We start from the raw sequence: 26,705 nt of genomic DNA on the forward strand, positions 1-26,705 counted from the left end.
AATCATGATTGCTTAGTCAACACCAGTGGAATCTGGGTACTTCTAACCTGTCCTTTAAAGGCAGAAGGGGCAGCGCAGAGCACAAGGGGATTTGGAACTCAGAGCTGCCCCTCCCCTGTTCCCTGGTTGTCCCCTGCAGCCCCCAGAGTCTGGGCTGTGCACCCCCACACAGTATGCTGGAGTCGGTGAGGCAGACAGCATCCTTCCAGCTGTTTGCTGTTGCTCATGCTGGGGTCACAGCCCATTACATGCAGCCTATTACATCAGAGTCCTCTCTGGAGGGCACTGGGCAGGGCCACTGTGGAGGCCCAAGAGGTTTCTAAATGAAGTAGCCTATTGGGAAATCCTATTATGAAGCTCATCTTACAGGACTGCAGTGTTAATAACTCTGGCCTTCCCCAGCACTGAGCTGAGCGGGTCTCCCTGGGGCCTAGGAGGAGGCATCTAGACTGTGGCCTTCCTCTCAGTCACCAGCCAACAGCTGATGGGCCAGAGAGCAGAGCAGAAAGACTTCCCAGTGCCCCTGAATGTGGTCACCTGAACACACACACACACACACACCCAGCCAGGATGAGGAGGCAGGAGGACACCTAGAGCTGGGACCAGCAACCCTAAGGGCAGTGGAAATAGGCCCCAGAAACTTCTCTTTTCCACAAAGAGCTAAACTAGATACATTTTTCTCTCCTTTCAAATCCTGCAGATTTTTTTGTCTTAGCTCCCCAGGTTTATAAACTGGCTCTCTCCCAGGCTGCTCAAGTTGACGAAGGCACTGAAATTACTGAAAGGTTCAAAATGTCTCTTGGATTTCCAGGCATGAAAGAATGTACATGTAGGTGGAAAATCACCAAGGAAAACAGTCCCTCCCAAGGAAGACAGGGGAGGAAGGGAGGAAAATGAGACCTGGAGGAGGGGCAGGAAGTGCGGGTGAGGGTGGGGGACGCCGCACGGACAGTGCCCATGAGGTCTCAGGATTCAAGGCAGGGCTCTGATGGATAACAGGGAACAGGAGAGACACGAAACAGGGGGCAGAAGAACCAAGAACAGAGCTGTTCTTCTTTAGGAACTGCCAAGGCCCTGCCAAAACCCAGAGTTGGAATGATCTTAGCTGACCTCCGAGACCAGTGCAACATTTTAGGGACCACAACACAGAGGGAGCTTGCCAAGCACTAGTTCTTGGCCTCCCTGGTCCAGGGACAGTCAGGCTATAGGGATTCACATGGAGAATCGACTCAGCCATCAACCTGAGCAGGGAAGGCTTGAGGGTGGATAAAGACAAAGCCATGATTTCTCATTAATCGGCTATACTATCAGCATAAAACTTGAAGCTGGGGCAGATAGACCATTTTGCTAGTAATCAACAGTTTCACAGAGATAAATGCATGATGGGTCAGTCACTGGTGGGGTCGACAGGCTTCTGGGATTCTGCCTGATTGGTCTAACCTATGTGTACAGAAAGGATGAGGCTGGAACAGGCCTTGGGCCATGAAGCCTCTAGAAAGTGTGTGAGCTGCTTGCTGCACATTCTGATGTGCAAGCTCCCCAGTGGCTTCCTCTGCTTGCCACCCCCTCCCTCCTCACAATAGGAATGGCTCTAGGCCAAGGCCATTCTTTGCTGGCCACCTAATTGGTCTCCAGGTGCTTCTGCAAAACCAAGCAACTGGTCATCATGACTCTGACAGGCAAGGGTTTAACAGAGGCATAGTGAAAGTCAGAATAAGATTCTTGCCCATGATGAAAGTCTGTCCTGCCAGAAAAACAATACAAAGGATATGTTTTCTGCCACCCCATAGAGTCAACACATGCAAAAGCTCAGATTCAAATATCCAGAAAAGAAAATTGATCAGCTTGACACAACTGTGTGACTCACGGAACCATCCAGGCTTCTCCCAGCCGGGCCCCGGGGCATCAATTCTCAGGGCTGTGCTGAGAGAGAGCAGCTTGCCTCCCTTCTCAGGTCTTACCAGGACCGCTGATGGAGACTCGCTCTTTCTCACTCACAAGTCTCTATTGCATCCCCCGATCTCCACGCTCTCAGTAGTAGGCTATACTAGGCAGGCAATTGTGGAGGATCACGGTGCCCACCTGACAGGCCAGCATGAGAATCCAGAATGAATTGAGCATGTTGCCTTGAAGATACACCCCAGGAACCAGTTACAAATACCTCCCCAAGCACTATCCATCCCTATCCAAAAAGTACAGAATCTACCCAAGGCCCTTCACCTCCCTGGGCATCCCACTGCTGTGAGCCCTAGAGAGGTAGAGGTTGGTCTCAGTCATCAAGCCCAGGTTACTAGCAGAGCCAAGGGCAAAGAATTCAGAGGATTCAGCTTAAAATTCTTGAGACAGAAAAAAAGGTGCCTTTCTAGAGCGCTGAGCCCAGCCAGGCTGCTGGGCTGCAGGACCTAAGGTACTGCCTGGCTCGCTACTCTCTGCTCTTAGAACTCCACCAAAATGTGGCTTCCTGTGTCTCTGAAATGGCAAAATCATGGTGCCCAGGGCTCCCCATCTCCTCCAGCTTCCAATGAGTTTGCAACAAGCAGAGTGTGAAGTCAAGTCAGGTTCCTAACAGCTCTAGATTAGAAACATCCACCAAACGTCAGGAGGAGGCTGAGGCTAAGTAGACAGGACGGAAAGCAGCCACTTGGTTTTACACATTGGCCCCCATAGGCCCTCCCAGGACAACTACAGGAGGTGACTGAGGAGCAGCAGGCACTGCAGAACCCTCCAAAAAGAGAAAAGTTCCGATTAGCCCAGAGAAATGAGAGCCTGTTCCCAGAGTCCCAATTAAATCAGAACCAATCAATACTTTCTCTGGTTCCTGCTGTTCTGCTCAGGAAATAATGAGAAAAACAAGGGCCCCAGGCAGCAAGCGTGGGATGGCAGCCCTTTGAAGTCTGGAGAAATCACCCCTGCTATCAAGAGTGTGCCTGGCAGCTGTGGCACCTGCAACTAAACTCAGCCTGGCCTGGGTCCCCATGTAGACCCGACACATGCTCAAGAGGGCACTGCCCTCCCACCCCCAACCAATGGGACAGGGGAGCATGGGGGGACCAGGCCGGCTGGTATTAAACCAGTCTGTGTTGATTCACCACTTGATCTGTCACTCTCTCTCCTCTGTTTCTGCATCATCCATCATGGCACCATCACCAAGAAATCCAATAAAGACACAAAGGCGCAGCTCCCTGGGGGAGGGCGACAGGGGACAGCTGGCACGAAGCTCATGATGGAGAAAATGGAGCAACTATGGCTCCCTCCAGGCTTCCCTGGTGGCTCAGTGGTAAAGAATCTGCCTTCCAGTGTAGAAGACATGAGTTCAATCTCTGGGTCTGGAAGATCCTCTGGAGAAGGAAATGGCAAACCACTCTAGTATTCTTGCCTGGGAGATCCCGTGGACAGAGGAGCCTGGTGAGCCACAGACCACAGAGTTGCTAAGAGTCAGACAACTTAATGACAGAGCACACACGCTTGCACAGCTCCCCCCATCTCCACGTGGTCTCCAAAGGACTGGGGGCAACCCGAGTAAGGAGTCAGGGTCAAGGTGGTCATTTCTGAGGTCTGTGTGGGAAACCTTGCTTTTGAAAGACTCTGAAACTTTGAAGGCCACAAGAAAAAGATAAAAATAAAGGAAAATAGTCTTCTCTTCTTCAACTTGGGTTCCCCTCTGTTTGGCTTCCATGTGCTCAGGCAACAGATGAGCCATGGACCCTCTTGATCTTTCTATTAACTCCCAGAGAAGGCCGAGTCTCCAGCCAGTTCAGCATATTTATTGCCATAGACTGGACATGTTCTCTCCTGGACTGAGGAGGGCCAATATGAGAACAGGGTACCCTGACACCGCCAACTGCAAAGTCACCATCACTCTGTAACGTCCTGAAGCAAAAGTAACAGAAAACTTGGTACTATACCACCCCCATTCCAACACATTCATCTCCTTCCAGGACCTACTAATGCTAGGCCCCATCCCTGCCCCATGGCCTGGCACTAAGTCCCTGGAGGAAGACAGCCAAGCCAGGAGGCTTTGAGTTAATGAGCTGCATGGGTTCAGTACCAAGCTAAGTGATGTGGGAGCTGGACTGAAATGAACAAAAATATTTTCCAAGTTCAGTTGCTTCTCAATTACCCTTGAGTGACTTATCCATGACAACCCAAATAATCCATGCCTCAGAGCACAGGGCTAGACAGGATGCAGGGGTGTGTGTGTCTGTGTCTGTGTCTAAAAGAGGGAGAAACAGAGAATATGAGTGTCAATGTTCCCAAAACTAAATATACATGAGTGGTTATGATCCCCCGTTTGGAATTTTCCCCATCTCTTTCCTCTACTCGGATACAGAAATTCTGGTTGAACACAACTGGAAAACCATCAGGCTTAGCACTGGAGATGGAGGTTCTCCAGAGCTTTAGAAGAAGCCATTAGGCTCTTCTGTCCCTATCTGATCCAGAGATGGATGTGGGGACTCCTGACTCCTGATTTCTTTGCTGCAGGAAGGAGAGGCCTCAAGAGCCTCAGGGCTTACCCTTGCAGGCCACGCTGTTCTCGGGTTCATAGCCAGGCTTACAGGTGCAGCGCCCGATGGGCACCATCCACTCCCCGTCCCCGTTGCAGTAGAGTTTAATGGGCACATCCACTTCCTCTGCATTGGGGATGCACGTGCCCCGAGCAATGACCAGAGATGTGCTCTCTGCCCCAGTCATAGTCTCTGGGAACACTGCAAAATTTTGCACAATGCTGGGACACTTTTTGAAGAAGACACGGACAGAAAGGAGAGACATACAGGCTCCATAATCCTGGAAAGCGAGGTAAAAACCATTCCGTGTAAGAGGCCCAAAGCTCCTGACTTCTGTGTTGACCTTCATCAATCTTCCCCCAAAGTCCACCTGAGAGAAGCTCTCATCTGCTGCAATAGTGTCCACTTTGAGGTAGGGGGCCTCGGACCAGAAGGCCGACTTCTTGGTGGCAATGACAGAGTCAGTCTCGTAGTAGTACAAGTTGAAGGTCTCCTTGCAGGAGCCTGGGACGTTGGGGAGGCTGCTGCAGTCCCTCACAGTGAAGCGCATCTCCGTGTAGATGCGATGGGCCCCCCGCCGGTTGATGAAGGTGGTGAGCAGCCAGTTGTTCTGATTGGGCTCGAAGACATTACACACCTGGTAGGTGCGGATGGTGTTCAGATTTTCATCGTAGCCACTGACTTCTTCCCACTGTACCAGGCCGGCCAGGCACACACATGGAAAACACAAAATAGAGAGTAAGAAGACAAGGAGAGGCACAGCAGAAGAGAAGTCTGGCACTGAGGGGGCCTTACGAGCTCACCAGTGTAACAGCTTGACTTGAGAAATGAACACACTTAACCCTAACTTGCATTTAAAGATCTCCTTATGGGCACATTTCAGGAGATTCCTATGTAGTCCATCCCAAAATATAACAGACTTCACTGTATAAAGCTTCCCATCACCTAACCCACAACTCTCATGCTGTGACAGTGACTCATTATGTCCACAAGGAACATTACATCCACCTGCAGCTTTGAGTCCCATATGATGGCAGAGACTTTCATCCTCAATGCCACAGCCTCTACTCTCAGTAGTCACTCTGGGGATCAGGGGTCTGACCACATGTCACCACCATCCACCTGGAAAATCCTCATTTCTGAACCTAATTCCTTTATTGTGGTACAACTCCTTTATATCTCCAAAAATCATATGAATATAAAGTTTTTCAGAATTTTTCAACAAACATAGATTCACAAAAACTTTTGTTTTATGACATCAATCTCTTTGAAAGAGCTAGACTGTGAAACTGGGAAGAGCAGAATTGCTGAGAGATCCTAAATGAAGCAAATTAAGCTTCCTTGTGTGCATACTTTGAGCAAAGATGTGATGGACGAGAATGTTGGAAGGTGTAACTTAGGGAGTAAAGAAAGCTTCTGAATAAGGGAAATACAACTGTGATTCCTGTTGAAAAAGAGTTCTCTTATAATCAGCAGTCCTGTGGATCAGAAGGAAAATAATGTCTCTCAATCATACCAACAGTTCCCCCAAAGAACTAGCTTACCATCACCAATTTATAGGTGCAATTCATCATTCAATTCAACTCACCCATGGTCACATCGCCATAAAGGATATGGAGAAGACAGGAGACAGAAACAAGTGCTTTGAATGGCTGAAGAAATTCACTTAGTAATTTATTTTAGTAACAGGCAATAAGGGAAGAGGGTCGGTCTGTAAAGACATGGCTCCCTTCATGAGCCACCCAGGGGGCCAAAGAAAAGTTGCTGGATCATTCGCTCTTCCCTGTTGTGAGAGAGGAAGCAGCTGCCCATATTGGGGAGTCCTCAGAACCCTGCCCTCAAGAACTGGGGGTCTTCCCAGGAGGTTCCAATGTGTTCGCTAAAAAAGTAAATAAGGGGCAGAAGAAATTCCACTTCCTAAAGTGAAAAGAGAAAATAAAGATCCTTGACTAGTTAGCAGTGATGACAAAAGAAATCAAACAGTACCATTTCTTTAAATACTGTGTTAGTTGCTTATTATTCACAGTGTACAGCTGAAATATATAAATGAGAATTCTTCATTAAAAGAACCAAAAACTAATCAAGTGTTACATGGGAAACACACTAGGATTTCTTCCTGCACAGAATTAATTCTCTGCAGGAGCAAGAGGCAAGGCAGAGGCGAGGCTGTCCTTCAAAACTGTACCAGGGCTTCTGAACACCAGGCATGGAGCAAAGGGAAGAACACCTGGAGACCTGGCCCTGCCCACTCAGGCCTGTACAGCGACCCCCAGTGACACTCCTCCCCAGACCCCTTCCAGCACTCTCAGGAGGCCCAGTTCCCTCCCCAGTCTGGAGTTTTAGTGGGCTTCTTCCAGGATCCTTGCACACAGCCAACCTCACCTGCATTTTGTTTAATTTCTTATCCAATCTCTAGATGTTAAGGTACACTTTTTAGATTTTTTTTATTTTTGGTGTTATATTCTATTTAAATGTGTTTTTTAAAGTTACATTCTGCTTGCCTGGTTTTTTGGAACCAGAAAGTAAATACATTAGGGAGAAGTCTTTGCTAGCAGTTTTTTTAGTTCAACTGTTCAGATCTCCCTCCCTTTTCATGGCTGTTTTGAAATTACATTTTCCCAGTTGACTCTACATGACTTTAGACGGAAGGACAGGATTTTTTTTTTTTTTTTTTTTCTGTTCTGCAATTGTTTAAACACAGCAGGTCTCATGATACATCATTTCACTGGGCTGTATGAGGTTTCAGCACGAACATGGGGCTCCTTTGTCAATGCACAGGTGAAGCCTGAGGCCCACTTAGGGTGGGGACCTTGAGCCACCCAAGACTAATGCAGCTCTGCTATATGAGAGCAGGACAGGAAGCCCACCATTTGGGGCTCATCTTAACACTAAGGCTGTCACCACTAGCATGTCTCAAAATAGACAGAATGAGGATTTACACTCTTGTGGAGCTGGGATATTGAGAACATTTATCTTAGAAAATGACATTGATTGGTATTATACGACCCAATAGAGGTAATTGTTTCCATCATTAACCTCGCTGGGCCTCAGTTTTCTCATCTGTAAAATGAGGAATCATACTGGGTGACCTGGAGTCATAAAAGTCTACAGATCTAATTGATTCCATGACAGCTCCTAAGGGAGTGATCAAAGCAAATTAGGGGGAATACAGCTGTATATTCAAAGGGAAAGAGCAGAAAGAAATTGAGAGAAAGAAAAATAATTCCTTGGTGTTTGGGGAAAGGCTGTGATGAAGTCTCTTTCCCTTTTTTATTCTTCTGCCTGCTAGAGCTACAGGGGTTAGAAACACAGCAATCAGAGTGGGCTGGAGGAAACACAAATACTCTCTGAGCAAGGGGCAATTAGGATTGTGGGCCTTGAAAGAGAAGATTTGAGTAAGTCAAGATGAGGGTGAAACAGCATTCCCAGCAGGGAGGCCAGACATTATTATTTGCTTGTGATACTTGGAATCAGTGTCATTGCTTTATAGTTCTACTTCATGCATCCATCAGTGAAAAAAAATATTTACTGAAGGCCAACTTTATGCCAGGCATTCCATTAGCCACTGGGGATGCAGAAATATGAAGCTTATAATCTAGCGAGAAAAACAGAAATTAGACAAATGGTTATTAAAATAACTAAATTATTACAACTGTGCTAACTGCTGTGAGGGAAAATTTCAGGATGCCAAGAGGCCTGGCAGAGATGACCCTCCAAGCTGAGAGGGATGGGTGGATAGAAGTCAGCCAGGAGAAATGCGTGTCTGCTGCCAGCAGAGAGGGGAGAAGAAGGGACAGAGCACTGAGGCCCAAGGACAGCAGGTGCAAAGGCCCTGTGGTGGAGAGAAATGTCCTGGCACCACTGAGGAAGGAAGAATCATTAAAAAAAAAAAACTAGAGGTAGCAGGAAGAAGACCGCAGAGAGGGTGAGTCTGATGGAGAACTTGGAATTTCACCCTGAGAGTTGAGGCACTGATAAGTTTGAGGGAGGAAAATATAGGTGACCAGAGCTGAGTTTTTTAAAGAGTTCTCTGAGGCAAAGTAGAGCCTGGGTTGGATGAGCACATGAGCAGGACAACCGGCCTTCGTTTTCCTGCTTCAAGTGAGAGATGGCAGAGGGTTGGACCAGACCGTTGGAAACTGAAAGTGTATCTTGGGGCAGAAATTCTAGGTTCTCATCACGTTGAGGTGGGGTGATGGGGTGAGGGACAGAGAGACGGTGCTTTGACCAGACCCATGTGTCCCCTTAATACTCTTTCATGCATCAGGTCTGCCTCCCTAGCCAAGCTTTGAGGGACGATGTGTCTCTAGGTGCACAGCTTCACAAATCCTTGAAAAATGGGTTTCACCAGTGTTGGATACACAACCCCATTGGTATTCAGACCTAAGACCTGTGCTGGTTCCAGCCTCTGGGGGGCGCTCTCACTGCCCTTCCCAAAGCCAATCTCCTACTAAAGGTTTCTCAGACTCCACTTCTAGGCATTTGACATGCTGTCTTCTGTGTCCCTTTCTGTAATTATCTCCTCCCATTAAAACAACAAAACACCTCCATTTGCTTATCAGACTGGCAAAAAATTAAACAGATAAAATATCAAGTCTCTGTAAGAATATAGTGAAAAGGCCACTCCTGAGCCTATATGTGGCAGAGTAACTGGTGGGATGTTCTAAATATCAAATCAATAGGTCTCACCATTTGGAAGGTTGGCCACAAATCAGTGGGGAAAAGGTGAACCATTTTTTAAAATTGTTGTAATAGCTGGGTATCCATCTGGAAAAAACACATAATTCTACATCCATACTTCTTACCTTACTCCAGAAAAAATGTCCAGTGAATCAAAGATTTAAACATTAAAAATGAAACCATAAAAATACTAAAAGAAACCATAGAGACAATGTATGTTATAGTAATGATGACATGAAACTCAGAAGCCATAAATGGACAAGTCAGTACCATACGATTTTTTTTTTAATTAACATGATGGAAATAGCCATGGTAAAATCAAAAGGAAGAGAAAAGAAAACATGCTGGGAAAAGATTTATTGCAATTTATCACAGATAAAGTGTTAATTTCCCCTAATAGATTTTTTTTTTTAAAATCTATACATCAAAAAAAAAAAAAAAAAAAAACCAGAAAAATGGGCAAAGCATACTAACACTGTTTACTAAAAGAAACAGATGCAGCTCATAAACATATGAAAAGGTGCTAAACCTCATTCAATATAACCAAAATGGTAATTAGCCACATTGGGATACTTTTGACACTTTTTTCTTTTTGGTCAGACAAAAGTTTGATAACACCCCATGTTGGAGCGGGTGTCAGAGATAAGCATTCTAATAAATCGCTGGATGAAGGGTGAAGTGGTACAATCTCTATGAAAATTTCGGTTTTATTTATCAAAATTAGAAATGTATACATCACGGGAGTTGGTGATGGACAGAGAGGCCTGGCGTGCTGCGATTCATGGGGTCACAAAGAGTCAGACACGACTGAGCGACTGATCTGATCTGATCTGATCTGATACATCATTTGACCCAGAAATTCTACTTCTAGGATCAACCCAGAGTTTGATGCCAATCTGACTGCAGTCCTCGCTTCTTGGAGCTCTCAACTGGACTTTAACATGACACCTGAGACAAGGAAGTCTTCCCCATGTTAATGTGCATAGTAAACACATAAACTACTAACCACATAATTAGTAAGCACATAAACTACTAAAAATATGAAATGGGATATAGCTATACGATGGAGTACTATTTGGAAATAAAAAATAAGGAAATACTGGTACATGCAACCTCTAAACCACGGCTGCCCAGTGAAAGAAGCCAGACACAAACAACCACATATTGTATGGTTCTCTATCTACATGAGTCCAGAAAAGGCAAATCTATAGACATAAAAGTGTTAGTGTTTCCCTGACTGAGACCGTGGATGGGAAAGGAGAGTGACTGCAGACAGACATGAAGAGTCTTTTCTGGAGCTGATGGAAATGTTCTAAAAGGGGATGGTGATTACACAACTCTGTAAATTGACAACCATTGACTTGTGCACTTAAAATGAGTAAATTTTATGATATGTAACTAATACCTCAACACAGCTTTTTCTGAAAAACACTTGATTATTGGGTACAGCCTGTACCTCAACACCCAACAATGATGGCCTGGTCTCTATCATCCACACACAGTATGCCCCTGGCAACTTCATGCCCAATTTGTCACCACAATTTGCCATTTCTTCCAGAACAATGTTCCTCCTATCTGGCCTCTCTGTTGCTTTCCACTGCCGTGCACTAGTCTGGCATTACCTCACTCCTGGACTCATGCCCTGGCTTGCTGTTTGGTCAGAGTAATGATAGCAGACCAGGCAAGAGATGGCCAGGGCTCGAGCCAGGGCCACATCCTCTCCCATCACTCAGAGCCAGTGCCTATTTCTGCCCCTGACTTTGTTGCTGACGTTCTGGCACCTTTCTTCTTTACCACCCTCATCCCATCTCAACTCCTCCAAGACACAGAACCAGAGAATAACAACCTGGGAGGAAGCTATGATAGGTCGTGTTGACCAAGACCTTTTGTTGACAAATGGGCACACTGCCTCTCAGAGACACTCAACAGTAGCCAAGAGTCAGGCCACTGATGGGTGGCAGAGCTGAGCTCTCTCCGCAGACATTGCTTTGAGGGGCCTTGGGTCTTATATAGGGCTTCCCAGGTGATGCAGTGGTAAAGAAACTGCTTGCCAATTCAGGAGACTCCAGTTTGATCCCTGGGTTTGGAAGATCCCCTGGAGAAGGGAATGGCTACCCACTCCAGTATTCTTGCCTGGAGAAACCCATGTACAGAGGAGGCTGGCGGGCTACACAGTCTATGGGGTTGCGAAGAGTCGACATGACTGAGCTACTGAACACAGGTCTTATTCCCCCCATGATGTCTTTCCAGCTTCTATTCAGCTACCATGTTCCCAAATGCTTAAAGTATGATTGAGCTTATTCCACACAATTTAGCATTGGATAATACAGTGTTTTGAACAATTCGTTAATTGCTTTGGTTTCTGCTTCCAGGCTGTGAGCTCCTTGAGGACAGGGAATTATGTTTTGACTAATTTATTAGTTCCTGTTGACAGTGAAGTAATTCTGTGCATTTAGCCTCGCAACACTGGTATTACATGACAAGGTTTTTGTCCAGGATATCTGGGACCAGTGGAATCCACAGGCTTCTCAGGGCTCCACCCTTACTCCCTCCTCCTCTCACTTTTCATCCTGGGTGATCTCAGCCACACAGAAGGCTGTAACCACAATGGGGACCATCACTGACCTCCTCTCAGTGTCCAGAGTTATTTATCCAGCTGCCACCTGGACATCTCCAGGTAATCTGGAAGTTACCACCTTGCTCTCTCTAGTCCTGCTGCAGTCTCAGAAATTCACCCCCACCCCAACACCACCTGTTCCTGCCCTGGACTTGCCCTTTGGAAGGTTGACTGCATCAGAGACTTCCTGGTATTCCCAGTGCCTAGCCCTCAATTGGAGAAGGCAATGGCACCCCACTCCAGTACTCTTGCCTGGAAAATCCCATGGATGGAGGAGCCTGGTGGGCTGCAGTCCATGGGGTCACTAAGAGTCGGACACGACTGAGTGGCTTCACTTTCGCTTTTCACTTTCATACATTGGAGAAGGAAATGGCAGCCCACTCCAGTGTTCTTGCCTGGAGAATCTCAGAGACGGGTGAGCCTTGTGGGCTGCCATCTATGGGGTCGCACAGAGTCGGACACGACTGAAGCGACTTAGCAGCAGCAGCAGCAACCCTCAATAAATACAGACAAACTGAGGGGACAAGAGAGGTCCTGGTCTGTTCCTCAGCCCCTGGTCCTTGGCTGGGGACTTAGAGGAGGTGTCACCAGGCTAACTTGTCCCTGGGAGAAGAAGAAACAAAGCAGCCTTGCACAACCAGCAGAATACTAATAGCCTTTGAAAGGGCATTATTATTGATGCCAATAGACCATCTGTCCTTGAGATAAACCTAATAAAGAAAACAATGCACCCATTAGAAAGCACTTGTTCAGGCTTTCGATCAGGACTTTGATGTATGATAAAGATGCCTCCATGTTCCTCCAGGATTTCAGTTTCTCAGACTGACTGGCTTGCTGGAATCAGAACCTGCAGGTCTATTGGTCTGGAGGAGGCTGGAGTGACTATTGACATTTGCTGTTTGGGCAACTGCCTGCGTGTAAAATACACTGTTCTCCTTCAAAACCACTGCCATGAACCCTATCTACTGGTCCATCAACACCACCTTCTAGGACATCCTTCTAATACATTCTTCATCCTCCAAGAATGGAGGTGGATTTCAGAAACAGACAAAGGTCATCTGGACCCCAATCTGATGAGTTAGATGGATGAGAAAGCTAGGAAATACTACGTCTTGATCAAAAATTAAGAACCACTCTAAAATGAAGTTAAGAGGTTCTGATTCTACTTGTGCCTCTGAAGACAGTTCCAGGCATGGAGTTCTGGAAAGATCTATGGTTGATAGCCCTTCCTTGGACTGCTGCATTTTCCTGGGCCAACCCAGCCCCTCCCAGAATGCCCAGTGTCTGCCAGGGTGTTGTATTGAAGCAACCGCTGAGAATAAGCCATTTATACAGGGCCTGTCCTAGACACAGGCTTTTCTAGACACAGAAATCACTGAAACTGGCTTTTTGGGCTCTCTCAGTCTAACAGGAGGCTATTCTGATGGGTTTCCAACCCCGCTCATTTAACTCATTTTTAAAATAAAGAGTTGAACACCTAACACATCCCCAAGTACTGATCTAGGTGTTAGTGTGACACAGCAGGGACTAAGAGACAAAGTCCTGCCCCATGGGCCTGATAATCTAATGGAGCAAACCAGAGGATGAATGAGCAAATGAATTAGTAATTTAAAGTTGAACAGTGTTAAATACTACTGAGGAGCAGGAAGGGGCTAGCAAGCGACAGCTGGCAGCAGGGTTGTCAGAGATCTCCTTTCAGGCAGAGATTTGAACGACTCTCAGGAGCCCCCAGCTTAGGGGGGAGATGAGGGAGGAGCACTCCAGGCTCAGGGAATAAGAACAGACTCTCCGGAGCAAGAGTGTTCCTGGCACATAGCCGAGAAAGCCAGGATGCCAGAGTGGCTGCCAAGTGGCACAGGGTAGGGGAAAGGTGGGAGGAGGGAAGGTGGGAGAGGTTGGCGGGGACAGGCGAACCCCACTTTTGCCAGTTACAGCTCTGTGACCACACACAATTTTCTGAGCTTCAGTTTCCTCAACTGCAAAATACTCTTTGCCCTGCAGGGTGTCAGGAAGATTGAAAGATCATCACCTAGATAAAAAAACCACGTAGCACTGAGCTTGCACGTAACTACCATTTACTAAGTACCAACTATCATCATTACCATCAGCAGCAGCACGGCTGTCATGTTAACCTCAGCATCCGCTTCTGACTCACGCATGAAGGTGTAAAAATCGTCTCCTCCATCTTAGATAAATAATCCTGCCATTCAGTCAGCAGGAAACGCCGAGACTAAAAAGCTGAACTCAGTCTCTGTACAGACCCAGAGGGACAGCCAGTAGCCTTCTCTCTGCCTCTCCCAGAATCTCCAGGACTGCCTCTGGCCAGGTTTCAGCATGGGTCCCCTTCTCTCATCAGGCAATCCCTAGGTCACTGTCAGCCACCAGTTCAGACCACAAGGAGACAAAATTCGACACAACTCACAGACTTTGGTCCCATGTCTACATTTGGGCACAAACTTGTGTTTGAAGGAATCTGCTATTTTGCAAATGGTTGCCATCGCTATGCCCCATAAGATCCTAACTCTCCTGGCACTGCCCAATTGAAATGAAGGAAGGAGGCAGGGCACAATCTTTGAAAGAACGACATAGGCCCTGCATGTGTTCTCAGTCGTTTCAGTCATGTCTGACCTTCTGCAGTACCAAGGACTATACCCCACCAGGCTCCTCCATCCACGGGATTTCCCAGGTAAGAATACTGGAATGAGTTGCTATTTCCTTCTCCAGGAGATCTCCCCACACAGGGATTGAACCCACATCTCCTGAGTCTCCTGCATTGGCAGGCAGATTATTTACCATGGAGCTACCTGGGACCTCGATTAGAACCAAATAGGTTTAAGATGACCACAAGTCGATTTCCACTGGATCTTGAGCCTCAGTACACACTCACTGTAACACACCAGCAAGCTAAATGACACACCTGCCAGAGCCAAGAGAGTTCCAAGGCCGACTATCAAAGACCAAAAAGTAGGCAGGGCCCCAGTTCCTGGAAATCTCTGCCTTTCCCCAAAATTACTGGACTAATCCTCCCACTCATTAGCCTGTGATATTACCCAGCCTATAAAAGCTAACCACATCATTTTGGGAGACTGCTCTCACCTTCTGAGATGGCCCATACTCTTGTCTGTGGAGTGGTTTTCTCTCTAAATAAATCCACTTCTTACCTATCACTTTGTCTCTCACTGAATTCTTTCTACAATGAGACATCAAAAACCTGAACCTCATTAAGACCTGAGACCAGGTGTGTGACTTCAGTTAAAAGACTGTGGATTCAAGTCCCAGTCTGAGTTACACAGTATCACAATCAAGGAAAATTCAAAGCTCTGCTTTTAGGTTCCCAGTAAAAGATGGCTGCCCTCTGAACAGGAAGAGAAGCCCACTGAGGCCCGGGAAGCACAGAACATACAGGAGGCCAGAGACTCCTCAGGGCTGCAGATTGCTCTGATGGGACTGGAGCCAGCATCACTGGTTGCCCTGGATCCTAAGGACACAGGTCCTATGTAGACAGTAAACTAAGCCTGAAAAAGCTTGGATATTAGACAAGCTCGAGGGCTAATTAAAATGTAAAATGTAGTCCGTGGGGCATAAACTCCTACAACCCCAGAGGGATCTACCATTTAGCGCACCAACCAAGCAAGGCAGCCATTTACTCAGGGGCTCCCCTGAGGACTGTGCGCACCACCTCACCTCCCAACATGCTCCATTTACCTCCCAGATGTGCTGAGCTGCTGGGGGGACATGGATGGCCCCTATTCATTACCATGGCCCTATGTAATGTGCCAAGGAACTGGGCACCTGGCTTGGGGCGGGCACTGCTTCTGAGAGCCCAGAGCTCTGAAAGGGCACAAAACAATGAATTTCCTAAAGGGGCAGAAGACAAGAGTATGGGGGCAAAGAACACAATTAGCATATGGAAAGAATTAGAGTCTGGAAAACATGGTCATTGCTTCCCAAGGCAGTCTCAACAAAATTCTTCTGGAAGTTTGGATGGTGGAAAAATGCAAGAAATACTGTGCTGAGGTGAGAGTGAGAGAGATGAGCCCAAACATGATCTATCCAGACTGCCTGGAAGTGTCTGTGTCGACCAACAGTGGGTTGGGATAAAGCAGCCCTGCTGTCACCCTGCCAAACCCTGACCCTCAGGAGTTCAATGCACAGGCTCTGGAGTCAGTGAGACCCAGCCCTGTGACCATGGCACACCCCTAAACCTCCCTGAGCCTCAGTCTACACCCCAGACACAGGGATACTCAGAGTATGGAACTACTTCACCAGATGGCTGTGAGGATTAAATGGAAAATGCATGTGAAGGACCTCAGCCTGATCCGAGATCCCCGTGAGTTGTGGCTATCAGCCACAGCCTTAAGCTTAGCCCCTCTGAGCTCCTGGCACTTTTCTTAGAAAGACTGCTCTCCCTCCATGATATGTATGATCTATGATTCTCTCCTGTCCCTCTAGTTGTCTGCACCTAAGCATCATCTTAACCCACTCCAGTGTTCTTGCCTGGAGAATCCCAGGGATGGGGGAGCCTGGTGGGCTGCCATCTATGGGGTCGCACAGAGTCGGACACGACTGAATCGACTTAGCAGCAGCAGCAGCAGCAAGCATCATCTTTGATGTGTGCACACTTGCATGTGTGTGCATGCATGCTTGTGGGTATATGCATGACTGTGGGTACTGTATGAAGTTGGGGACACTGACTATGGCCTAAGCAGGGCCTGTGTGCCCTCCCTTGGGTATATGCCCACCCATCAAAGGCCATAGGAACCCTGGTCAGCTCAGACCACTCCCAGCCAGTGAGTGCCCCGCACCGCTCAGAGACGCCATGGCTATGGGCCAAAGGAGGCATTCATAGAAGGCAAGGCCAGCCAGCCCAAGGTCCAGATGGTCTGCATCTCGGCATCTGGGCACATTTCACACTCTGGTCTCTGCCAGTGCACCAGGAGAAACACTGCAGGCTTGCGCCTCGGGAGGAGGCTCCTTGTCCACAGGACCCGGGTTGCTGTAACTTCCCCCAGGCAGCAGCATTTGGTACCAGGCCCTGCCTGGAGTGGGGTCCTCAGCCATTATGACAGCTGCTGCTGCTGTTGACACTGAAACAGTGACAAATTCATCCTTCTGACAAGATCCCTTTAAATAATTCAAAGGGAGCTGGGGATTAAGACACTGTTTCTCTCTGTCTCTGTTGAGATTTAAAACACCTCCAGCTGGGGTATTTAAAGAGCATATAATGGGCTACCCCTCTTGGGTCTCCCCTCCCCCTTTTCCTCCTCTTTCCCATTTCCCAAACTCACCCGTCCCCCCACCCCACCAGCCAGCCCTGTAACAAGGAGGCCCAGAAAACAAGAAAGAAAAAAAAGGAGGGAACCAGTGCTTGGCTGGTCACTATGGCAACAGCGGCAGGGTATTCAGCTGTCATTATCCCAGCGCCTCACACATGTGATTATCTTAAGCTGTCGATTGAATGCGGTCCTCACTGCTGCCCAACAAGGTCTTGTCGAACAAGGCAGGGGCGGGAGCTGCCGGCCCCAGGCCCCACCAACCCGGTGCTGCTCTGCCCAGGCCTGCTCTCCATCATCGCTGAGGAGCAGTTACCCCTGAGAGAGACCAATGGCATTTCCCTTCAGCTTGGATGGATTTCCGCTCAGAACACAGAGCAGAGGCCAGGACCCTAGGTTACAGGCCAAGGAGATGGGCTGTCCACTCCATGGGTGCAGAGTTTTGAGATTGGGTCAGGCTGGCCGTGGCCAGTGGGAAGCATCCTGGAAACAAGGGAGCAAGGCACGGGGGGAGGAAGAGACTGGCCTTCCTAGAGGAGCTCCTGGCGTCATGCCCATTCTCAGGGTGCAGGAAACTCAAATCTGGCCTTAGAAGGGGACACACTCCCCCCATCCTTCCCCCTCCCCAATGGTGGGAATGTGGCCACTGTGTGTGATCTACTTCAGAAACATGGCTGCTGGAGCTTGGTTGGATAAGCCTGGGGAGGGCTTTGATCTCATGCCTTTGCCTCCTGGACTTTGCTTCTGATTGTTTCTGGGCTGAGGTTCCCAGGTCTAACCCACATTCTCTGAAAGACACAATCACTGGTCACCCCCCACCAGGCACCACCCCCGCCAGGCATCACTCCAGGTCTTCCATTGTTCCTTTCAAAACTGGGCTCCCAGAATAAGCCCATTTCTGCAGACGTGCTCAGGTGGGAACAGCATGGTGGGGCCACCATCACCTGTGACTTGCATCTGCCCTTCCTGTACCTGCATGGTGTAGTTGGTCCCCAGGAATAGGTAACCAGCCACTCACAAGACCCCACCTGAGCCACTGCCCACCTGGCTCACTGTGGCTCGTTTGCACCTAAATGAAAGTTTGGACCTTTAACACTGACCACGACATTTTGAAGGCAGAGCTCTCACTCGGCAAGATAAGCCTGAATCTTGACTCCAAAGTTGTTCACGTTGGTTGTCCTCTGTGACACTGGGAAACATGTTGGGCACCCTTGTCTTCAGCAGGAAGAGAGGTGAGTGGGACAGTACATATAGAGAGGAGGGTGTGCCACAACTAGACCCCCCCCCCCTTCTATCAGCAGAAGAGCACCTCGAATGCAAGAGGAGCCGGTTCAGCCCAACTGACACAGCGTCACTGGATGGAAACCAGCTCACCTCTCTCCCTTCCCAGGAGTCCTCACTTCCTTAGCATTCACCAAGACCTGGGGGTGGGAGTTAACCACACACTCCTTCATCATCCCTTGGAGCCACCCATCTCCAGGGACCACCTGCATCCTCCTCTAGCTTCCTGGCCAGGCCTCACCTGCCCTGGGAGTGGGGTCGCACGCTCAAGGCTCTCTCTGGACTTGCTACTACTCTGCCTCTAAAGCCCACACATTACACAGCACCTGTTCCACACCTCTCCAAACAGCTTGCTTTAAAAAGTGACCCATGGGTACTTAAGTGTATGTTTCACTGGCACTTGGCTTTCAAACCTATTCTTTCCCTTCGTAGAAAATGGAGATTTTACCTTTCCTTGCCCTCTGTTCACTCGTTTCTTGATGATGTATGACTCGCCCTTCCTCACTCTCATTCAGGGGCAGAAGCACAAGAGTGAGCTCCACAGTCAGACAGGCCTGGGGTCAGTCTCAGCAAAACCCCTAAGCAGTTCCGTGACTTTGGATCCTTGCCCACAAGCTCAGTGTCTGCTCTGCAAATCTGCAAAATGGGAGAAACACTCCCTGGCATGCACGGTCCTGGTGAGAATTCGATGCGGTGGTACCATTGATGTCCAGTGCCCAGGACACAGCTGGTACTTCATTGACAGTAATTAGCAGTAGCAGTCGTTATCACTATTCTTAATACTAGCTCTGTGAGTAATAACCAGGTGCACCCTCCGATGGCATTCTCATGAGAGCCACAACCTAACAGAAATGCTGGAGAGTTGATCTTGCATCTCAGGCCTCCCAACCCCCATCAGTTCCCATCCTCGTCCCAGGCAAGTTAAGTCTCTCCAACAAGAATCACTGCACTAGTCAGGGCAAGTGGTATTGACTGAGCCTTGGAGTCTACAAGGAAGCTAAACACAATTTATGCTGCCAACCACTCTGTAAATAAGATCTTACATTAGCCATGTGACAGAGGCAGAAGATAGACTCAGAAGTTAAAGAACTCAGAGGGAAATGGCAATAGACCCAGTACATCAGACTCCAAATCCTGGGCTTGTTCCTTGATGCTACCAGAAATACAGTGGGATTCAGGCCAAATGACTCTTTCACATTTGGCTGTACCTGGGGGTCAAGTCAAAGGTGTATCCCAGGGCTTCCCCGTTTCCGCACAGGTCAGGCGCCTTCTTCCAGAGCCAGGCTAGAGTCCCCATCTGGCTGCTGCCAACCCTGAGCCTCCCTTCTCCACCTGTTTTACTCTGGCCCATCTTCTACAGGTCTCTTAACTCTGCTTCACCTTTCTTCTCATGCTTTGTCCTCTCCTGTAATAGATTTCTTCTTTCACCAAGGAGACCAGTGAGGAGCTGTGAGTCAGGGCTGTCAAGGCAATGAGACCCTGTGGACCCCGCTCAGCTCCATCAGGAGCCCTGTTTCCTTCCAGGGCCCTGAGGGCCAGTCTGACCTTCACCAGGCAGTTGGTCCTCAGCCTCACATACTGGTGGGAGAAAGGTTCCCAGGGTTGGGACAAGGTGCATGGCAGGGTCTGCCTTCCTGGAAAAGATTTTAGAGAAAAGACATCTGTCTGTCTGGACAAATGAGGGTTAAGCCTGCCTCTGAGAGGGGGAGGGGGAATGGGTGACCTCTGGGGTTCCCTCCCGGAGTCTATGGACAGAAATATCTCTCGCTCCACTGATGAATGAGTCTGTGAGCCATTTTCAAGAGCAAGAAAATAAATCTGTCGGATAGTCAGGTTCTGGTGAACCACCACAACTCCCGGAGTTCTTTAACACAGCGAGTCAAGAAGCATCTCTCCCTTAATCCATCCCTCCCTCCTCACACCTACACACAGTCATACTGCATGCACTTCTGCTGCAGGAAAGGGGAACCCTTCCAGGGCTGGAGAGTGGGCTCTTATCTAATACTCAGAAATGCATTGTCTCAGGAGACACACACGCTGACAAAGCAGAAAATGTTATCGGGAAGGGGTACCCGGGTGGGGAGCAGTAGGGTAAGGGAAACCAGGACAACTGCTCTGCCATGTGGCTCACAATCTCAGGTTTTATGGTGACAGGGTTAGTGTCCCAGTTGCCTCTGGCCAATCATCTTGCATGTGCCCATATTTGATGTGACTTGGGTCCTTCCTGGTGGCACTCACATCTCTCAGCCAAGATGGACTCCAGTGCAAAGGATTCTGGGAGGTTGTTGGGACATATTATGGGTTGGAGTCTCCTTCCTCCTTTGGGCCCCTTCCAAATTATCCCAGTTAGTTTTCAGTGGCAGCATCCTGTTCCTTATCGGGACCTCTTGTTGTAAGACAATTCATGCAAGTGGTTATCATCTTGCCTGACCAAGATGAGCAGTTTCGGTCAATGGTTCCTTAACATTTCTGCAACCAGTGCAATGATTAATATTCTACTCAATGTAATAATTCATATTCTACCCAATGACATTGCTCATCTGTAACACTCTAGTCACCTCTCTGTCAAAGGCACACACATGCCCACAAAAGAGAGCTCATGTAAAAACCCAGTGACAGCAACCACACATGATGAAGTCAGGCAGAAGAGTGCCCTTTCTGGCCCACCTTTCATCCCAGGGGATCCACCAGCCTTGGCCAACCCACCCCAGGGCTGTCACTCTTCCCAGAGCAGTGTCTGAACCCCATGGATCCCTGGGCCCATGGCTCTGTCCTGAGCCCCCAGCCTTTGTCTGTCACTGTCTCTGTCAAGCAGGTGATTTTAAACTTCCATTCCTAAAAGACATGTATTATATATTAAAAAAAAATGTTTTAAGTGCCTCAGGGTGTTTTGTTCCTCATTGCTTCATAAAAGTGACATTAATAGCCAGAGAAGAGCACTGCTGAGTGCAATTACAGAGGATGTTTCAGGTATGAAAGCTGTTTTGAGCCTGCTAATGTTTCCTAATTACAGGCCTTTTGGTAGCGAGAGAAAAAGATAAAGAGTGGGTGGGAGGCGCAGGGTGGGAGCTCTGACTTATCTCAGGGGTTTACCTGAAGAGGGCAGGGGGTGGGGGGGAGGGAGCAGGGCAGTTGGAGGCCCACCTGCTGGGAGGCAGGGCCCCTCGCAGTGGACAAAGCAGTACTTACTCCTTGGTAACAGCTCAGGCAAAAGATAACCACTGTGTCCTAAACTGTGAGAAAATCTTTCAGACACTGAGCCTGAATTCGACGGACCTCCAGCAATTCAAAACTGGAAACTGCGTTGGAAGCCACTCTGGAGACACTGCAGCATTTCACTAGGAGAGAGGGTACAGCGTGGTTTTCAGCAGGCAAGCAGGCAGCAGGGGGTTAGATGGCACTCTCCAGCCATGTGATCAGAAGCAATTTAACAGCTGTTCAGTGCTTCAGTTTCCTCTTCTGTAAAATGGGGCTGTTGTGAGGACTGACGTACACCTGGCTGTAAAGCACATGGGGCCTTGCGATGTAGTATTCAATTTCCTCTTGCTGTGCACAGCACCTACTGACCTGGGGAGTTTCTCTTTCAGTATCCTATCATTTTGCCTTTTCATACTGTTCATGGGGTTCTCAAGGCAAGAATACTGGACTGGAAGAAACACAAACTGAAATCAAGATTGCCAGGAGAAATATCAATAACCTCAGATATGCAGATGACACCACCCTTATGGCAGAAAGTGAAGAGGAACTAAAAAGCCTCTTGATGAAAGTGAAAGAGGAGAGTGAAAAAGTTGGCTTAAAGCTCAACATTCAGAAAACGAAGATCATGGCATCCTGTCCCACCACTTCATGGGAAATAGATGGGGAAACAGTGGAAACAGTGTCAGACTTTATTTTTCTGGGCGCCAAAATCACTACAGATGGTGACTGCAGCCATGAAATTAAAAGACGCTTACTCCTTGGAAGGAAAGTTATGACCAGCCTAGATAGCATATTCAAAAGCAGAGACATTACTTGGCCAACAAAGGTTTGTCTAGTCAAGGCTATGGTTTTTCCTGTGGTCATGTATGGATGTGAGAGTTGGACTGTGAAGAAGGCTGAGCGCCAAAGAATTGATGCTTTTGAACTGTGGTGTTGGAGAAGACTCTTGAGAGTCCCTTGGACTGCAAGGAGATCCAACCAGTCCATTCTGAAGGAGATCAGCCCTGGGATTTCTTTGGAAGGAATGATGCTAAAGCTGAAACTCCAGTACTTTGGGCACCTCATGCAAAGAATTGACTCATTGGAAAAGACTCTGATGCTGGGAGGGATTGGGGGCAGGAAGAGAAGGGGACGACAGAGGATGAGATGGCTGGATGGTATCACTGACTCGATGGACGTGAGTCTGAGTGAACTCCGGGAGTCGGTGATGGACAGGGAGGCCCGGCGTGCTGCAATTCATGGAGTCGCAAAGAGTCGGACATGACTGAGCGACTGAACTGAACTGTGCCCAGCAACTATGCAGGTTTCTGGTACCCACACCCCAATTCCTCTGGAGAGGTACTCCCTCCAGCCCTTCAGCCCAAGGCTTCTGGTGGGCTCAGCCCAGCACAGGGTTGTAACACAGGCCCTGAGAGTACCACTCAGTACTTCCTGGATGCAGGGACTGGGTCAGGGCAGGTGTGGGAGCCAAACTGATAAAGTCAGGCCCATTCAGAGCTAATTCCAGGGCTTCTGCTGGGGGATCCCAGAGGAGGTACTGGCTCTTCCCCAGGGGATGATGGATAAGATTGTAGGAGCTGGAGCCACTGCAGACTTATGACCAAGAGGAAGCTCAGCAAGGAGCCAACACCAGGGGAGCAGAGAGAGGAGAAAGGTGGTGGGTGAGACACAGATTGATCTAAGGATTTGTACCCAGCCACACAGGAAGCCACATCAGCCCCTGGACCAATCATTCACATAAGCCAAGATACCTCCCTTAAGACTGACTTGTGTTTTTCTGTCCCTGGCCACCAGGAAACCCTGACTGATCCTGAAGTGTGGCTCCCAGCAATCAGTGACCAGTTCCAATGCTCCCGAGTCCCAGGCAGGGGTACCAATCTGAAAAAGGATGTCCAACTTTGTTCCCCTCTGCTCGTCTGCCCCTGCAATGGCCGGAAATTCAAACACCATACAACTCCATTCACAAAATCATTTTGCCCAGAGCTAAATGTCTCCTGGATTTGCCTAATTTAGCTCAGGCTTTTCTGTCTTAATTAGCATGATTGAGTCATCAAAAGAAGAAGAGAGAAAATCCAGGCCTCCAGAGGGTGAGTACTATGCTAACACTTTCTGAGTGTTTACCCAGGAAAACTTTTTGTCGACACGGTTGCATATATGGAATCGTTCGCATCCTCGCCCTGTTGAGCAGAGGAGACCCGGGGACTAAAGGAGTCTCGGTGATGGGCCAAGATCACACAGCCAGGGAACTGCAGAGCAGGAACAGGAGCCAGATTATTTGATGCCAGGGCCTGAAACCTTCACTGCTGCACCATAACCTTCACACCTATCAGGCCAACTAAATTTCATTGATTTTGCTTGGCCTTGGAACAAATGGGGCGCTATTAGAGTAGATTTCTCTCCTAAGTGTGCTGTCCTTACTTCCAGGATGTGGCAGCCAGTGAGGGTGCCTGGAACTGGTAGATGGGGAAAGCGAACAGCCAGGAGGGTCCCCTGGAGGGCGGTGGGGAAGGACAGCCCCCGTGTGCCGCTCTCACGGGTGTGTATCCTGTTTGAGGAGTTAATTTATCAGACACATACACAGGTATTCAAATGAGGGCTGTGCCCCACACACTGGCCTCTCTGGAAGCTCTCTACTTAGTCCAATAATACTCTCATCACTTACGATCTTTCCAGAACTCTGGAAACTGCCTGCAGAGGCATAAGGTGAAATCAGCTCATTTAACATCATACACCCACACCCACAAACACATACACTCACACATGTATCACATAGAAATACACACACATATCACACAGAAATACTCAGATGCACATATACACACAGGCACATACACATAGACATACATATAACTGGATATGGGCTCCCCAGGTGGCACCAATGCTAAAGAATCCACCTGCCGATGCAGGAGACACAAGAGACATGGGTTCAATCCCTGGGTCAGGCAGATCCCCTGGAGGAGGGCATGGCAACCCACTCCAGTGTTCCTGGAGAATCCCATGGACAGAAGAGCCTGGAGGGCTACAGTCCCTAGGGTCGCAAAGAGTCAGACACAACTGAAGCGACTTAGCACAGCACAGCACACATTCCTGGATACACACATATATAAACACACATTTCACATATTTATACACAGATGCACATACACACACACAGATATACGCACATGGAGCACAGGCACACACACACGCAGGCTGCTCAACCTGAAGGCTCGTCAGGCTTGGCTCCAGACTCTTTTGCATCTTTCCTCCATCAACCTTCCCACCTTCCCATGATGAAGATTTGCCAATATTAATGCGGCAAACAGAACATGTCACAGGTTGTGAGAAGGTGGTTCCACAGGGTAGCACAGATGGAGGTGGAGTCTGGAAGCCCGTGAAGTGCTCTTTCAAGGTAATTCAGGATCTGTAGATGTTCACACGGTGGCCACATGTTACACAGTCACAGACTCCCACACAGAGGCTATTGGCTGCCCACATGCAAATAGCCAAGGAGCCCTGGCAATATCCTGCAAAAGTAAAAGGCCTTGCTTTGATTTCCAACAAGCAAGCTGAATAAGCCTCACTATCAGAGGGACCCAGCTTGCCTTCCTTATCCATCACAGCCAGTGTGTGAAAGAAGCTGGACCTTCTGGAGAGCGTCCTGGTCTTCTCCGTCATGCTCATCGCAGGAGAGGTAGCTCTATCTGTATCACTGATTAAATTTCTTTAAAAGATAATGACAATCAATTGGGTATTGGAAGGTCTACAAAAAAACATTTTATTGGGCTACAATAAACCTAAACTGAGCATCTCCTGAGTTCAGAACCCTGGGTTGAAGATGCAGGAAGTATCATGAATGCGCTGCTCCTTCCCCCTTTTATGTGGCCGACAAACATTTACTAAAGCCTGGCCCCTGCTGGCCCGGGGACAGAGATGAAGCCACTCCTGTCTCTGCCCAGTGGGAGGAAGCACACATTAACGCAGGTTTAGCTCACAGAGTGATGGACAGTTAGGAGTTGGCAGCAAGCCTTCTGCTTTAGGAAAAGGGCCCCTACCGTGGAGTCCTGGTGGGAAGGGGCACCCTGGAGGGCTCCCCGAGGGGAGGGAAATGGAACTGACACTTGAGGGACAGACAGGGATGCAAGGGGGAGAGGGAAAAAGGAAAAGAGGGGAGAGGGCCAGGCAGCATCTAGGAACAGTGGTTGTTGTTCAGCCACTCAGTCTTGTCTGACTCTTTGTGATCCCACTGACTATAGCTCGCCAGTCTCCTCTGTCCATGGGATTTCCCAGACAAGAATACTGGAGTGACTTGCCATTTCCTTCTCCAGGGCATCTTCCCAACCCAGGGCTCAAATCTACATCTCCTACATTAGCAGGCAGATTCTTTACCACTGAGCCACCCGGGGAAACCCCTCTAGGAATGGGGATGACTGCTAAGGTGGGCCACGAAACCATGAGAACTAGCACTTACTGAGCCCTGTGGCAGCTGAGCACCGCCCTGAGTGTTGACCACAGGACCTCTCAGAGCACCCTCCTGCCCAGAGCTTCACATCAACATGTGAAGGTCAGGACCCTTTTGGAGCAGGATGGTAAAGAAGGGTTAGGGAGAGGTAAGTGAAGGCAGCCCAAGGGAGGAGGGTGGAATTCACAGGGTCATGGGTAAGGGTCCTGGGATGCCCTCTGATGGGAGCTCAGCCCCTCATCCTCCCAGCATCTGTTACTTCATAAATATATTTGTTATTTTCTCCCTCTACTCACCAGGTGGCCTCTGATACGGGTTAAACCTAAAGGCTTTAATTTAAAGCTGCAATTAGATTATAAAGCAACATTTTGCCATTTGAGCAGAAATACTTTCTGGTTTTGACATGCAATATTATAATCTATTTTCCAGAGATATAACTGAAAACAATTTGCAGGCTATGTGTGGGTGGGCAGTCCAAACCCTTCCTGCATCTGGCAGTCCTTGAGTACAAAGGTGAAGATATCCAGGGAAACCATAAAAGGAAGTCTCCTGGCCTCTATCTGGGGAGCCTACTTCACAGGCCATGCACCATGGATAGGGTTCATTGCAATGCCAGCTGGGCCCCCTGGTGGAATCATGGTACCCCTTCTGGATCAGGCCTACCAGTTCCCTGGAGACCCCCAGGCTACCAGAACAATGCCCACCTACAC

The 26,705-nt window shown here is 48.5% G+C and overlaps 1 protein-coding gene across 1 annotated transcript in view; it reads right to left on the reverse strand.

The window, feature by feature from the left end:
* The window catches only part of EPHB1 (EPH receptor B1), a 465,091-nt gene that overhangs the window by 296,009 nt on the left and 142,377 nt on the right, over window positions 1-26,705 (reverse strand). Inside the window, exon 3 of the mRNA XM_027545449.1 lies at window positions 4,515-5,196. Coding sequence (XP_027401250.1) covers window positions 4,515-5,196 — 682 coding nt within the window. The remainder of the gene's footprint in view (window positions 1-4,514; window positions 5,197-26,705) is intronic.

This window comes from Bos indicus x Bos taurus, chromosome 1, assembly GCF_003369695.1.
Source record: "Bos indicus x Bos taurus breed Angus x Brahman F1 hybrid chromosome 1, Bos_hybrid_MaternalHap_v2.0, whole genome shotgun sequence".
Classification (NCBI taxonomy): domain Eukaryota; kingdom Metazoa; phylum Chordata; class Mammalia; order Artiodactyla; family Bovidae; genus Bos; species Bos indicus x Bos taurus.